Source organism: Coenobita brevimanus, chromosome 94 (genome assembly GCF_032717465.1).
Source record: "Coenobita brevimanus isolate Jiangsu-jjx chromosome 94, ASM3271746v2, whole genome shotgun sequence".
NCBI lineage: Eukaryota > Metazoa > Arthropoda > Malacostraca > Decapoda > Coenobitidae > Coenobita > Coenobita brevimanus.
The window spans coordinates 19,603,152-19,620,496 of record NC_137047.1 but is presented as its reverse complement, the minus strand read 5'-3'; the positions used below and the strand labels follow the sequence as shown (position 1 = coordinate 19,620,496).

The 17,345-nt window shown below is 41.1% G+C and overlaps 1 protein-coding gene across 2 annotated transcripts in view; it reads right to left on the bottom strand.

Moving 5' to 3' along the window:
* The window catches only part of Slik (Sterile20-like kinase), a 452,675-nt gene that overhangs the window by 153,013 nt on the left and 282,317 nt on the right, over positions 1–17,345 (bottom strand). For both annotated transcript variants that reach the window (XM_080282573.1, XM_080282574.1), the window contains exons 14-15: positions 7,242–7,695; positions 6,809–7,026 (exon numbers count right to left, since the gene is read on the bottom strand). In XM_080282573.1, the coding sequence (XP_080138699.1) occupies positions 6,809–7,026; positions 7,242–7,695 (672 nt within the window). The remainder of the gene's footprint in view (positions 1–6,808; positions 7,027–7,241; positions 7,696–17,345) is intronic.

The following is a 17,345-nucleotide window of genomic DNA, read 5'->3' as shown; positions in this document are numbered from 1 at the left end:
GCCTTGGGTTTCCCCCCAACCAAGTCCAAAACCCACCCAAATAAGCTCAAAAACAAGTTTAAAGCCAATCTAATGGCCTAACAGCTGTAGAGGATGCTAATCTAAGCCAAACACCTGTAAACAACTCACTAAAACCAACAACTTAAATCTGAAATTCACCAAATATGTCTGGAAAAAATCAAGCCTAGTAAACTGTACCCCAAAATGACACGTGTTCACCCCATCTAAGGTAAAAACACATTAACCTAAGTCAAAAAACTGTTTATAAATCAACTTAAACACACAATTTTAGTCTAAAATATAATAAAAATTGGTAGATAGAAATCAAAACCTATCGTTAAACTGGGGCTTGGCCATCATTGGGCAGGATATGGTGGTATTTCTATCTCCATTGTAGAGGTGGGGTATCACATCTAGGGGTATTGTATATCAAGGTATATCTGTACATAAGCCCCTGCAAAAGCTTTGGTATGGTAAGAAAGGCCACAAATTCCTTTAAGAAAATCATACACATCAGCACAGGATGGCTAACGCTCTATGACTGAGGGGAGTGGGCAGCGACCTTAGTCTATCTATCTATCTATTGCCAGACGCCTCAATCCCGTTTGGGGTGGCCACAAACAAATCACCTCCAAGTCGCCCTGTCCCCCGCCATTTCACTGCCCTGCTCCCAACTCACACCCCCCCTCTCATATACCTCTCCACCCCATCCCTCCATCTCATCCTCGGCCTCCCCCTCCCTCTTCCCCCCTCCACCTCACTCACATACACTCTCTTTGTCAGTCTCTCACCCTCCATCCTCTCCACATGGCCAAACCACCTCAGTGTGTTCCTCATAACGCTTCCTATCACATCCACATCCTCACCACAACGCTCCTTTATATCCTCATTCGTCAGCCTGTGTCTCCATGTGACTCCACAGGCTCCTCTTAAATAACTCATTTCCACTGATCTCACTCTTGACTTGTGTCCTTCCAACAATGTCCAAGCTTCACTTCCATATGTTGGAGTCGGTATCACAATACTGTCATGTAGTAACTTTTTCACTTCCATGCTCACTTCTCTGTTTCTTATCACTACTTTCTAGGAACCAGCAACCTTTCTTCCTTGTTATACCCTTTCAAGCACTTCAACCTTCAAACTTCCATCCTTACTCATCACACTCCCCAAGTACTTAAATGTACTCACATTTTCCATCTCCTCACTATCCAACCTCACTGTACATTCACTGACTTCACCCCTCTCAAAGACCATAACCTTACCCTTCCCTACGTTCAACTTCAGGTTCCGTTTCTTACACACTCTCCCAAACTCATCCACCAAGCCTTGCAGCTCCCCTTCGGTTTCACTCAACAACACAGTATCATCTGCAAACAACAGTACAGGGAGTTTCCAAACACTACCCTCTCTCACTACGGGCACTCCAACATTCACTGCCCTACCTTGTATCTCTTTTATTACCCCATCCATATACAGATCGAACAACCATGGAGACATGACACATCCCTGTTTCAACTCAACCTTCAGAGAGAAAAATTCACTCAGTTCACCATCCACACGCACTGCCGCCTTAGCACCATCATACGTACTCTTCACGGCATTTAACAACTTCTCATCTACTCCATATATTCTTAATACTTTCTACAATCCTTGTCTATCCACCCTGTCATATGCTTTCTCCACATCCATGAAGGCCGCATACAACTTCTTTTCCTTCTCTAGAAAATTTTCCAATAAGGATCTAGGAATGAATATCTGATCTACACAACCTCTTCCCTTCCTAAAGCCTCCCTGTTCTTCTCTAACTAATTTCTCTGTTATTTCCCTAACTCTGTCAATAAGTATCCTACCATACACTTTTCCTATTACACTAAGAAGACAAATGCCCCTATGATTACCACACACTTCTTTTTCCCCTTTTTCTTTGTACAAGGGAATAATTATACCTGACTTCCAATCCTCCTAGACTCTACCTTCCTCCCAGGCCAATCTGCACATCTTCCACATCCATTCTACTACTATCTCTTCCCCATGCTTCAGCATTTCACCACACACTCCATCAATTCCTGGGGCTTTCCCCAATTTAACTTTCTTCATTGCTTCCACAACTTCTATCCTACTGATTTCTTCCTGTCTTCTCACCTCCCTCCTTTTCCCAGCCACTTATACTCGCATTACTTCCATTCTTTACGTTCAACAATTCCTTAAAGTGTTCTCTCCATCTGCTCACTTTTTCTCTTTTCTCCACTAGTAATCTACCATTTTTATCTTTCACTCCCCTACTAACTTCATTGCCACCCTGTCTTACTCTCTTCACCTCTTTCCAGAACATTCTCTTACAGTCCCTCCACTTTACACTCCAAGTCCTTCCAAATTCCTCATCCACTCTCTTCTTACTCTCTCTTACTAATCTTTTCATCTCTCTCTTCCTCTCCACATACAACTCTCTCTTATGCCTCTCAACTTCTTCCACGCCTCTATTTCTCATCCATTCATTGTATGCTTCTTCTTTTGTGCAACAGCCTGTCTCACTTCTTCATTCCACCATGATGTTCCTTGCACCCCCTTCCATCTTCTCTTCACCCCACACACCACATCACATGCTGCACATACTTCTTCTGTGAAGATCTTGCATACACCTTCCACCTCCCCCATCTGCTCCATTTCATATTCACTTCTCTCTTATATTCTGCCTTTTTCTCATCCTCTTGTAACCTTTCCACTCTCCTTGCAACTACTCCTTTCTCCTGTCCTTCCCTTCTTCTATTTCTCCATCTTACTTGGATCTTGATTCTTGGCCACCACCAAGTAGTGGTCAGGAAGTCCACTCCTCCAACCTCTATAAGCTCTTGCATCCATTACACATCTTCACATTCTTTTATCCACACACACATAATCAATCATTGCCTTCCTTTCATTCAGTTCACCACCCACCCTTCTTATCACTCGTCATGTATACCTGTGGAACATTTTGTGCCTGAAGAGGGTATTGGCTATCACCAACCCCCTCCCAGCACAAATGTCCACTAATGCACTACCATTCTCATCTATCTCAGCAGGCACATCCCACTCACCAACTATTCCATCCACCTTCACATTCCCTACTTTACCATTCATATCACCAATCAAAAACACTCTCTCATTCCTTCCAAACTTTACCATGCACACTTCCACATTTGTCCAGAACACTTCTCTCACTCTGCTTGCACAATCTTGCGTTGGCGTATACACGCACATAATCGCCCACGTTTGTATTTCAACTTTCAATGTTACCCACACAATCCTCGAGGCAAGTGATCCATACTCTCTTATGTTCTTCTTTCACCTTTTACTTACAACAATACACACTCCTTCTTTTGTCCTCTCATTCTCCCCTACTCCTGCATATATACCCCATCCATACTCCCATTCTCTCACACTCTCTCCTCTCCATTTAGTTTCAGTTACTCCACATCCATCCACTTTCACACCCTCCACCTGGACAATCTCTCTCTCTTTCACCGCATCATTTGCACCCCTTACATTCCACATCGCGATCCGTACCATGTCCTTTGTCCAGTCCTTGGTCGTCATATTTTGGTTGGTCCTTGTCTGAGGCTTCTTGTTCATCTTTTTAGTTAGCTGTTTTACGGCGAATAGAGAGAGACTGGAATTGGTGAGAGAGTTCAAATTTCTGGGTACAGTCATAAAGAAGAGAGGAAAATGTGCAAAAGAAGTGGAAAGTAGAGTGACACAAGGAAGAAAAGTAGATGGTGCTATAAAGGCCTTGATAAGAAACAGAGGCTTGAGTGTTGCAGCTGCACGAGGCTTGCAAGAAGGAATGTTAGGGCCAACTTGAACATATGAATGTGAGACAATGGTGTGGCATGAAAATGAAAAATCAAGAATGAGAGCAGCAGAGATGGGACTGCTGAGGAATGTATGTGGAGTACAGAGAGTGGGTAGGATATGAAATAATGGGATTCGTAAACGATGAGGAGTGAGGAAGACTGTGGACGCCAGAATCAAAGAGAGTGTACTGAGATGGTATGGTCATGTGGAGTGAATGGATAACAACAGAGTGGAGAAAAAGGCATATCTGAGCAAATCTGAAGGAGTGAAGATGCAAGGTAGGCAAAAGAGAAGGTGTAGGGATATGGTGGATGAGTGTGTGAGGCAGAGAGGTATGGAAGTCGGTGAAGGTAGGGAACTGACAAGAGATCGAGCTGCATGGATGAATGTTGTAATAAGTGCATGATCAGGTATCTGGCACCCCTTTTTAAAGTGACAGCATCCGGATTGACTCTATCAGATACGTTCATGTGACAATACAGAATGTGGTGAATGCTTCTGGCATTTCAGACAGAGCCAGGATTCCGTGGGCTTGAATGATGAGTGAATTGAAGCGTGGCCCATTGGACTGGGCAAACTTGGGTTGTCTGGATGCTGCTACTCTTCACCCTATCGTAGGGAGGGAAAGGAGGTCTGGATGAGGATGATGATGATGATGAGGAGGAGGATAATGACGGAAGCCAGGCAGTGTAGTGTCAAATAAACGAGATGACTGTATACAGGAAGGAAGAGAGAGCTGTGCTTTGTTTTTGTTAATTTGGAGAAGTCATCTGACAGAGTTCCCAGGGAGGTGGTGAAGTGGGCAATGAAAAAGTTTGGAATTGTGGAGTTTCTGCTTAGAGTGGTTATGAATGTATGGAGGTTCTCACCAAGTGAGAGTGAATGAAGGTTTGAGTGATGAGTTTTCCATGAATGCTGGTATGCCTCATGGATCAGTTTTAAACCCTTTATTGTTTATCATGGTGCTTGAAGCTCTTAATGTGAATTCAGGACTGGACTTCCATTGGAGGTGCTGTATACTGATGACTTGGTGTTGATTGTGGTGAATGAGAGGGTAACAGAAGAAAGAAATTGGAAGTGGAAAGATGGAACAGGGTACAAGGGCTTGAGAGTAATTAAAGATAAAACAAAAGTGACAATACCTAATATGATGGCAGTACTGTCAAGGCAGAGGGAGTGTTATCACATGCAGTTTGCAACAAAGGTGTGAGAAGTAGCTCCATCTTGTGCAGTGTTTGGGACAAATGGGTGCATAAAAGTGTTGGGATTAGAGGTATGCTGTGAAACAATGCTGATTTCATGTGTGCAGTGTGTAGAGGAAAAGGCAGAAAGGTGGGAATGGACTGACTTTGATGGACAATCTCTTGAGTGTGTGGGGGAGTTTTGCTATTTGGGGCACATGTATATATGCTGGAAGTAAGGCCGGAGCTAGCTCAGTTACACCTGACTGGAAGAAGTTCAGGGAGCTGCTGCCTCTCCTGAAACTGAGAGGGCTCTCCCTCTGTGCTATGGGGTCCTAGTATGCAGCATACGTTTAGAGTGCAATACTGCATGGTAAGAAGACTTGGGCAGCAAAGGAAGAGGATATTTGTAGTCTCAACTACTGATATGATAATGATTAGATGGATGCACAGTGGGTCCTTGAATGACAAGACTGGGGGGTTAGGACTGTGAATGAAGAGTTGATGGGAAAGATGGGACTTGAATGTATTAGTGTAATCGTGAAATGGGTAGACTAAGACGGACTGGGTATATGGAGAGGATGGTGGATGACAAATGGGTACAGTTGGAGAGAGGTGTGAATGCCGTCGACAGAGCTGCAAGAGGCAGAACAAAAAAAGCCTGGGACAAGGTCACAGTGCAACTTTTGGGATAAGGAACTGAAATGAGAGGCTTTTACAGATGAAGCAGTGTGAAGAGTTGCCATTAGGTGACTAAGGCTGACGTATGTAAACAGCTGACCTATACAACCCTATCCTTTCTAAACACACCCTGTTCCTCACCTACAATTTCTTGCTTAACCCACTGACTGCTGCTGTATCATATATGATATTTGAGTCCAAATGGCTCTGACTGTGGCTGTATCATATATGATTTCCTGCTTTCAAAAATTCTGCCATCAGAAATGGCGTGAAATAAATCTGCTAGCAACTCATGGCACCCTACAGAATATTGCCACACATAGATTATGCATTTTTACGAGGATAAGAGCTCAGCTCAGTCGCCTACAAAATGCCGATGGTACCGGTGCAAAATCTTCTCCAGGCTGCCGCTAATGGCAGCTCAAGCAAATATCGAATGAAATCTCTGGATGAGTGTAGTGATGATCATGATACATTGTTAGATGATGACAGTGATGGTTCAGATGCTGATTTATACTTTACCTGATTGCAAGACTGACACTGACGACATAGTGCAACCATTACTCATCGTTCGCCTGGCACCACCACGCAGGGAATATTTATTACTTCACGGACCTGTTTCAGAGGTAATTTTTTTTTTTGCTTTATTGTGTTACATACCATTGAACTTGGGATTTTTTTCTCTATTATTTGACAGTTATTTTTTTTCTAAATATCTGAAAACTGCCGCACACGGGATGTACATGTAAACAAACACTGACGAGGTGAATGGGTTAATGTTCAGCACCACTTTGTAAATACCCAACTAAACACTTTCTTGGTAAGCTCAACAGACCAATCTCTCAATGATTTTTATATTTTTCCTTGTTTTGATCCGTCTGTACATATGAACTGTAACTGCTTTCTTGTCTCCTAGTAGTTTCCCTGTATCCCCTGTCAGTTTGCCAACATTGTGTATTATGTCAACTGCCTCCTAAGTACCAAATTTTAACAATTCTCTACTCTTTATTAAACTAGAGTGTGAATTTATCTTTAAACATCTATTTTCCATTTCAACAACAGTTTTCCAGTGGAGGAAATTATACAATTCACGAAGAAAAAACAAACAAACAAACCTCTCTGAGAACTGATGAGAATCCTTGCCAATGCCATTAGGAAGAATCTTAGTGGTTGGTGACATGACAGAAGAGGTTGAGTGGTGAGGGTAATCACTGTGATGGGTTGGCGTGGACACTGTAGAGCCAGTGGACATCCCAGATTCAGCTGATACCTCACTGCCAATGGTTAGTTCCCTCACCAATGCTGGCTTGTTATCGGCGTTCTCTCTTGCTAGCTGTACGTGAGCTGACATTACCAACTACATTTAAACTTAACAAAACAATGCAATACATAAGAAATGCTCTGATTGAAACTTTAATTAGCAGCAGCATTGCCAAAAAGAAAGATTCTACATAACACAACAGGAAACTGTATCGCTGCATGGTACTGCTAAATGTGAAGGTAGTTTAAAAAAAAAAAAAAAAAAAAAAAAAAAAAAGTATACTGTACCCGTGAGTTATGTTGGTCAGTGTGATGGAAAACATCATCATCATCAACATCTGTTGCCTCCACAGTGGTGCCTTCAATTACCAGGGACATGGCTGGTCGGGGTTCTTCCTCTGCTGAGCTGATCGACCGTCCAGTGGAGGCAGTCCCTCCACTCAGATTAGACATATTGGAGATGTTGGAAGAGGTCTCCAAGTGACCCTGTTGGTCAACCTCATTGTGCCTGACTGGCAAGTTGTTCTTTGGATCCACTACCACGGAGCTTACATTTTCTTTTTGAACTACGGTTGCACCTTCTCTTTGTGTTGAGGTAACATTTTCATCCTGTGTTACTAAATCCTTTTTGGCCAGATCATCAATAGCCACCACTGATATGTGCGTCGTGTTGTCAGGTGCCAATGGACTGAGAGGAGTATGTGTCTCACTCACATTCTCAACAAAATTCTCACTGTAAGATCTGCAATGGAGAATGTCAGAACTTGAAATTTCCATTGAAAATGAGATGGGTTAGATCAATGGTTCCTAACCTGTGGGTTATTACCCCCAAAGGGGTAATTCTGCCTCTTCGAGGAGGTAATATACGCAGAAATTTGCTCAGCTATTTTTCCTTTCCTTTTTTTATATTACTGTATACTGAAAATAGATTATTAGGAGCAGAATATGGCCCTGATGATCCTGATTCCTTATGCAACTACATGCTGCTGTGAAGTGGGCTTTTCTACTATAGTTGCAATAAAAACCAAGGACAGAAATAGTATGCTAACTGACAATGACATGCGAGATGCATTGTCTATAAGCGAGCCATGCATATAATAACTAATTAAGGAAAAAGTTTCAATCATTAAAGTAGTTCTCTAACCAAGTGTATGCCTTACTGAAAACATTTGATCTAATGCAGTTGAAAAACATAAACAGTACTGATTTCATTCTGTAAGTTGTATAATCACTTGGAAAATAAATAACAGTATCATTATTTTTTTCTACTCTTTCTCCCAATTTATGTAGGATGAATGTGGTAACTGCCTATCTTAGTGTGGCACAGGGTATGAGCATCAAGATACAGAACCACTAGGTCAGAGCTGGGGTGGGGAAACAGAAATGCCTATCATTTATTCCCTTTTCGGAGGTGGGACAAGCCCCAACCCACGATATATCATTACCTAATCACAGGCTATACGCAAAGCTGGGCACTGCAAACGAAAATTCACTTCAGCAAACTCATGCCATTACCTTCCGCAACTGCAAATCCACAAACTTCTATAAATTTGTGGTTCTGCAAATGCAAAAGGAAATGCAAGCCATTTATATACAGTATAAAATTATATTTGTAGTAAAATTAAAATATATGTTTTAAGTATTATATTATCATATTTGACTGTTTTTACTACAAAACAAGAGTAAATCATTCACTACTGTAGATAAAAGAATTAAATTATTACACTTCACAGCTCACACTCTGCAAGTTGACAAACCAGTTCACCTCTATTCCAAGGCTCTAACCTCCTTAGTCCTCACTCCTCAGTCACTCAGACTCCAACAACTGAGACAACTTCATCTTGAGCAGGTCCATGTTGCCCTTCATAAAAACAAAGTGCTCAAAGTCCTCAGGGGTCAGGCTGGTGTGTGTGCAGGTTTGCGTTTGCGAAGTACTTCCACAAATGTAAAACAGCAAATTTGTGCAAAATTTGTCATAAAGACAAATCCGCAAACGAAATCACACTTCCAAAACTGCGGAATTTGCAGTTTGCAGAAGTGATTGCGGAAGTGCCCAGCTCTGGCTAAACGTACTATAACAAAAAGCTCTTGAGCATACAGGTATTTTACAATTCTGGGTGCACAGGCTGATCAATTTTCCCTCTCATCCAATGCTTTGACTGAATATTGAACCCTCATCATTATGTTCACTGTAGTAATACTTGGGCAGGAAAAACAAGAAAAACAAAAACAAAAATATGGTGCTTGTCTCCAGTTCAGAGTAAATAATAATAATAATAATTCAGTCTCAGCAAAAATAATGTGTGAAATACACTCAAACGTCAAGTAACGCAGAAATTACAGACTTAACACAGGCCATAGTGCTCAAAACTGTGTTACTCAAACAATATGTTAACATGTATACTTCCACAACTCAGTCTGGTCACTTTCCAAAGGTTCCACTTTTACCCCTTCTGCCCACCTTATCCCATATAAACAACCTTGATTGATGCCCATCATCAAGTAACCATAATAACAATATAAAATATGATAATTTGCAAACATTAACTTTAACAGTAACAAAACGAAGGCTGCAAGCCAGGTATGATGACGCTGTGTATTTCCCTGGCATTCTTCCCCCACCAACCACCACCGATGTTATCATGGCAAGGATAAGGGTCAATAACCTCTCTAAACACTTACAAACACACATAAAATCACACCACAATAATGCAGCTAAACCTTGATGAGACATGCGGGGTGAAGTGGGAGTGGAACCAGGGCTGCTGCTTTTCTGTCGTATGTTATGATGTCACATTGCACTATGCTGTCTATTGCCCATTTTTATTATGAATTAGTACCGTACAGGAAACCACTTGGCTTTTCAATGACTCTACACTGAGTGACATGCCAAATCGTTGCTGGGTGGTACACATATAACCAAAATATGGCACCTGTGGTTTAGTGCGTAATTAAGGCACTCCAATCGGATTAAGTTACTGCTCACGTTATGCCACTCAGGGATGAGTGAGACTGGTCACTCTCATCTTAAATGTCAGGACCAACTTTCCTAGCCCCGGGTTTCCACGTTCCTCGTGGGGCGACATAGAATTGGAGGATGGATGGAATATTACAAACAGGTACTGTACAGTACAATCCTAGTTAACCAAGAAGCTTGGGGAATTTACCTTCCCAGTTACCATTTTTTCCCAGGCATCTGATATCATATACACATAGACTATATCACTGCAGTATATAATACCACTCACACCCATGGCCACACTAATATTTTCCAACTGAAATAACCTAAAACACCCCCCCACTGATGTAATACACTTGGTTGCAGTGTCTTGTGGTAGTGCAAAATGCACATGGTAAGTCTATTTTGTTAAATATTATTCATTACACAGTATTTTATTCTTCAAACAGAAAAATAAAGTAATAAATCTTGAGCATTTATTGGTGAACAGATGATTTGGAAAGAAGTGTTCTACAGTACAGTTTTCATGACCTCCTTGCTCACAGCTGTGTATACGTGCTGTGGCCTACCCATTTATTCCTCACTTGACCGCCGTCAATCCACCCCTCACTCGCCACTCACCTGTTTTCCAGATAATACAATCTAATATACTATAGCAGTAGCTGCATGTGTGTGTGTGTGTGTGTGTATTTTGGGCAGCCGAAACTACACATTCAAATCGCATCAAAATTGGCACAAAAATCTCAAAAACTTCGCTGATGTGAAAAAACTTGATCCCATCACGATTGAAAAACTTTTACTATATTTAACAAGCAATCACATTTTGACCCCCCCCCCAAAAAAAAAAAAAAAAAAAAAAAAAAAAAAAAAGCTGCTCCCAAAGCCCGGCATAGGATCTCTGTAGAATTTTTTGCCCAAAGGTAGAACTAAAATAAACTAGGTTCCATTCCTGAAGCTGCAAATAACACGATCAATTGGTTAGCCGCAAAATATCCAAGTGACAACGTTACACTAGAACAGCACATAAATGCGAAAGCCCTCCGCAGGAGCAAGTGCAAGGGGCCTGAAGGGCCCACAAGCACTTGTAAATATGAAGGAATTGCAAGCAGAGTAATTTTGTCAAAAAGCCTAAAATAAATGCTTCATTTCTATCAGCTAGAGTCAGCCAATGCAAAAGCATTCTAAGCTGACATCATCTTAGAACTCATTTGATGACAAAGCCGATGCAAATGTGTTCTAATATGACATCATCTTAAAACACTTAATGACAGTGCAAATGCGTTCTAAGATGACATCATCTATGAGCACATTTGATGACTGCAAATGGGTTCTAAGATGACAATTTTGGAACACATTCGATGCCAATGCAATTGCATTCTAAGATGATATCATCTTAAAATGCATTTGATGCCAATGCAAATGCATTCTATGACAACATCTTAGAACACATTTCATGAAAATGCAAATGCGTTCCAAGATGACATAATCTTAGAACGCACCTACGTTGACGGAAAAGATGAACTCTGGCTAATAGAAGTGAACCATCTGTTTCATCTGATAAAATTATTGTACTTGCAATTCCTTCATATTTCCTGTATTATTTGCAAAACAGCTGAGTGGCAGAGTGACGGTGGTCAGTGAGGGCACATACACAAAACTGAGCAAGGGAATCAAGAACTAGTGATAACTCTAATACAGAACACTTCTTCCCAAATCATGCCACCAATAAATGCTCAAGATTTATTTCTATGGTTTATTTTTCCATGTTTTTATGAATAAAATGAATAATTTTTAACAGAATGGACTTGCAAAAGTTACTGTAAGATACTGGAAGCTTGTGGGTAGTTTGAGTCAGTGGATTAGGTAGAAAACTGCACTGGTATCTTTTTTTCAATGGAATTATTCATCCTGCTCTTCACACACACACACACACATTCATATGGGAGATGGTACATACAAACTGTGGTGAAGAGATAGAAATGAAAAAACAGGAGGAGGAGTTATGACAGCAGTGAAGAACAACATCAATGTGGAAAATGCGGAACTGAGAGAGGGTAAGGATGAAGTGATAAATATGAAACTAGAAACTGGAGAAAATGGCAAGAGAGACATCGAAGTGGTATATGTTCCCCCTTAGACATGGGCATGGAATGATGATGAATACCAGATGTTGTCAGACATGGTTAATTATCTACAGAAAGTAACTGAAATATTTCATTCATTCATTGCCAAACGCCATGTATCCCAAACGGGGTGGCCAACGGCTTAGAGTTAATTGTTTTACAGGGAGGGGCACTAATCCTCCACCAACCCCACTTGACACGTAGGGATGCCAACAGCATCTGGTGTTCCCAGGTGGTCACCCATCCAAGTACTAACCAGACCCAACGTTGCTTAACTTCGCTGATCGGACGGGAAGTGGTGTACTCAAATATGCAACAACATAATTCTGATGGGTGATTTTAATTGTAAAGAAGTGAACTGGGAGGAATGGGACTCAGGAGGCAGTGAAGGTTCGTGAGGAACTATACTGCTAAATAAAGCAAGGAATAATGTGATGGCCCAGTGGGTCAAAGAGGAGACAAGATTCACAGGTGATGACATGCCAGCAAGACTTGATTTACTGCTAACCAAAGAACCTTATGTAACTGAATCTTTGAAATATCTGTGTCCTATAGAAAAAGTGATCATGTGGTCACTGAGTTCCAGATGATAAAATGGAACATGGTGCCAAGAGATAGGCTTTATAGGTAGGAAAGATACAACTTTGGGAAAGCACACTATACAGGAGTGAGGAAATTTTTCGAAAATGTGGATTGGAGAAAACTGAGAGAAACAAGAGAGATACAGAGGAAGTGGGATATCTTTCTAGACCTACATAATTCAGAAGCAGAAAAATGTGCACCAAGAGTAAGTGGGAAAGAAAATGGGAAGAAGGACTGGTTTAACAGAAGGTGTATGATACCAAAAAAAAAGAAAGGGACATGGTATGGAACAAGTGAAGAAAGAGAGGTAATAATAGAACAAAGGAAGAATATAGAAGAACTAGAAATGAATATACAGAATACACAGAGAGGAAGAAAGGAACTTTGAAAAAGATTTAATTGACAAATGTAAAGAAGAACCCAAACTGTTTTATAGATTTGTTAATGGCAAGTTGAAACAAAAGGAAGGAATCACCAAACTGAAAGCAGAAGGAGAAGTCTATACAGATGCGACAATGCAAGCCAAAATAATTAACAAATGTTTTCAATCAGTTTTCACCAAAGAAAAGGATTTTGTGGAGGAGGAGGGTGGAGGGGGGGAGAGTGATTTGAAATGTAGTGAGAAAAGATATAAAAGTGGAAGTGCAGGAAGCGTATAAATTACTGGAAACTCAAGATGTAAGGAAAGCTCCAGGACCAGATGGAATCTCTACTTGGGTACTGAAAGAATGCACATAACAACTGGCGGATAAGATTCACGATTTAATTGTGCATTCCCTGGAAGAAAGGAAAGTGCCTCAGGAATGGAAGAGGGCCAATGTGGTACCAATTTATAAGGGAGAAAACAAAGAAGAACCCATGAATTATAGACCAGTGTCCCTGACCAGCATAGTTGCAAAATTGTGTGAGAGAATCCTGAAAGAAAGATGGATAAAATATCTGGAGGAGATGACCATTTTGGCTGAAAGTCAGTTTGGATTCAGATGTGGAAGGTTGTGTGTTTCCAACTTGTTGGGCTTTACTCAAGAGTGATTGATGTGCTACAGGAGAGAGATGGTTAGGTGCAGTGTGTGTACAGTATTTAGATTTGGAGAAAACCTTTGACAAGGTACCCCACAAGCAACTAATGTGGAAATTGGAGCACATAGGAGGACTGAAGGGAAACCTCCTGGAGTGGATGAGAGACTTCTTGAGGGACAGACAAATGAGGACAGTAATATAGGACAAGATGTCTGGATGGAGGGAAGTAACATGTGGAGTCCCACAGGGCTCGGTGTTACCACCAGTACTGTTCCTGATTTACATAAATGATATACTAGATGGACTGAACAGTTATACAAATCTGTTTGCTGATAATGTAAAGATCTTGAAGATAGTAGAAGTCGAACAAGACTGCAAAATGCTCTACGAAGACCTGAATAGGATTCATGATTGAGGCTGGATGTGGGAAATGAAATTCAATGCAAAAAAATGTAAAATATTGGAAAGGGGTAAAAGTGTCAAGAGGCCATCCCTGAACTGTATGATAGGTAATGAACCAATCACAAAAGCAAGAGAAGAGAAAGATTTGGGAGTGCAGGTCCAGGATAGTTTGTCACTGGAAAAACACATCAAACAAGATAGTTAGAGGGACGTACAATCTCTTGACCAACATAAGAGTGGCATTTCGTTAAATGGACGAGGAGATGATGAAAAAATTGATAGTGGCCATGCAGCAGTAGTGTGGTCCCCACACAGAAAGATACAACAAGATCGAGAATATACAAAGAGCAGCAACCAAGCTGGTCCCTAGCCTGCCAGATCTGTTGTACAGTGAGAGGCTGGAAAAGCTGGATCTGCCTTGCCTAGAAGAAAGGACATGATTGCAGTGTTCAGGGCCATGATGGGACTAGATAAAATTGACAGAAAAGATCTGTCTCTATGGGATGGGTGAGTAACAAGAGGACACGGAATGAAATTGAAAAAGCCAAGTTGCTTAAAGGATATCAAGAAATATAGTTTTCCATACAGATGCATAAACCTGTGGAATAGCCTGGAAAAAAGGGATCGTCCAGTCTAAAAACTTAAATGAGTTCAAAGCAAAATTTGACTTACTGAGAAAAAGAGACGGGACCCCACGAGCGTAGCTTATTTCCTGTATATCACAACTAGGTAAATACACACACACACACACACGAAATAGCCTGGGTACCTGAGACTTCGTATCGTAACTTGTGGAATTTCGTACGTTAAATTCTGTTATCAGTATCTTACAAAGTTCACCATTTTCAAGACTGTTGCATTTTTCCATTTTTTTTGTTTCAAGGCGACCACAATGTGTTAAGATTTGTTTGCACTTTAGGCTTCAGAGTAAAAATCGCTAAACCATGACACGACAACACAAGATAACACAACAACGAGAGTGCTTGTTTACTGACTAACAGCAGAAAGGTGATGGGTGATTTGTGGAAATATGTAGGGTGATTAAACCAGAGGAGGGGAAAGGGAGGGGAAAAGAGCTGGAAAGGGGATTAACCAGGAAATGACCTTGACCAGAAATGCCTTCACTTCACATCCTCATACTTCACCCAGTCTCACATGACTTACCTGTAAAAGGGTGACCAATCAATGTGGCACGCACTGTTATATTATTTATATACTTGCCAGTCTGTGAACTTCCCATTTGTCTAATAATTCCGGCTGCCTGGTAACCAGATAATTGGGATTATACTGTATGTTACACTAAAAAATAAAAATAAAATAAAATAAAAACTGGAATGAGCCAATATCATTTCTAAGTGCCACGTAATTTCCTCCCCATGCTGTTTACTGAGAGAAAACATAGTGTCACAAAAAATATTATATAACCTACGTGCCAACAAGAGGGTTGGTAGAGAGTCTGTACCCCTCCCTGTAAAACAACTAGCTAAAAAGACTAACCAGATGACATGAAAGTGATCTGTATGTGGCCACCCCTTACAGGATTAAGGCATGTGGCTATTGTTAACAGATAGAATTACAGTAGGAAGATGTTTGATACATTATGTTAATAGAATTAATACATATCTGTGACATACAAATGCTGGGAAAGTCTGACTGGTGTGTATAAGAAACAATAATATCACTGTTTTTTACCTACTTCTGTATCAGCATTTGTGAAGCCTTATTATGACATACATTGTGTACATTATGCTATTACATAGGGTAGCATGGATGTTAAAGCACTACGTACATGATTCATGGCAACCATGCAATTGGGATTGTCTGTGTGCTGAGACCATTAGTTACCCCTTAACATTAAAAGCAGAAAATGTGCTGTGGCCAATAATGCAGAGAAAATGTGTACATGGTAAGCCAATGTATTCTGGTAGGTGGGGGCGCTCACCATCCACTCACACGATGTAGTGCTGCTTTGGGCGTCTGAACTTTCCTATCTTCCATCCTTCCTCTTCTGCCTTTCTTTCCTTCTTTCTTTCCTTTTTCTTCTGTCTACGGGTGACTTTACACTCCCTTTTCTGTCTTTCTTTCCTTCATTCTTTCCTCTTCTTTTTGCCTTTGGGTGACTCTACACTGAGTGACAAGCCTAATGGTTTCCTGTACACCAGGAAACTATTTACTACACTGGGTGGTAACCATATATCCAAATTATGGCACCTGGTAGTTTAGTGGGTAGTTAAGGCGCTCCAAACGGATTGAGCCTGCGTAGGCTCTTATCCAAAGGGTGGTTGGGGTTTATTGCTCACATAATGCCACTCAGGGATGAGTGAGGCTGGTCACTCTCATCTTATATGTCAGGACCAACTTCCCTTGCCCCGGGTTCCTACGCTCCTTATGGGGCGGCATAGGATGGAGTATCAGATGATGGATGGATGGAGTACCAGATGTCATATATACTGAAAAATGAAGGTCAACAGTCACAGGACCTAACAGAATGTGGTGTGCAACGGTTTGCAGATTATCCAGACACAGTTTCATAAACAACATCACAGGCAAAGCACTATACTCTGCCATGGTACAGGCAGGAATGGCCTCCTAGAATGGTCACCCTCTCCTCAACGGTTAATGCCATGCCATCCACACACATTTTATCATGTATGTCAATTACGGTGATGGAAAAAAGCCCATCATACTGTACTTTACTTACATTTATTACCATATGTAATCAACCCCAACACAGTAATCTCAGAAGAATATTTGGAATTTTTCTGACTCCCTGGAGGACTGATGTCATGGTATTCCAACTAGTGTACTATATGTCACTGCCTTTTTTTTTTTTTTTTTTTCCCTGAGCTAGCAGATAATATCCTACCAAACGGCAGCTCTGAGTTGGACTGTGGGAGTTGAGCCAAGCCGACTACGTACAATGGGAGCCGAGTTGCCAATTACAGCGAGCCAGGCGTGTGACAATGTATGGGAATGAACCACGTAACTCTCAGACAAACCCCATGTTACTTGAGGTCTAAGTGTATTTTTCCTCACTTCGACTCTAAACACATAACTCCATGTCTCTTTCAGCATATGTACAGACATGCTTCGGTATGCAATGGGGTTACATCAAGTGAAACTCATCGCATGGTGATTTATCAAGAGAGATATAAGACTGGGTCTAGTTACTGATTTGATAGATTAGATCACATATGTGTGCGTTGTCCCAAATGACTGGCTGAAGTGTACTGTATGACTGTAAATGTGTATAAGGAAAAGGATGATGTCCTGCAGGGAGGAAATTATGGAGGCCTATGACTTTCA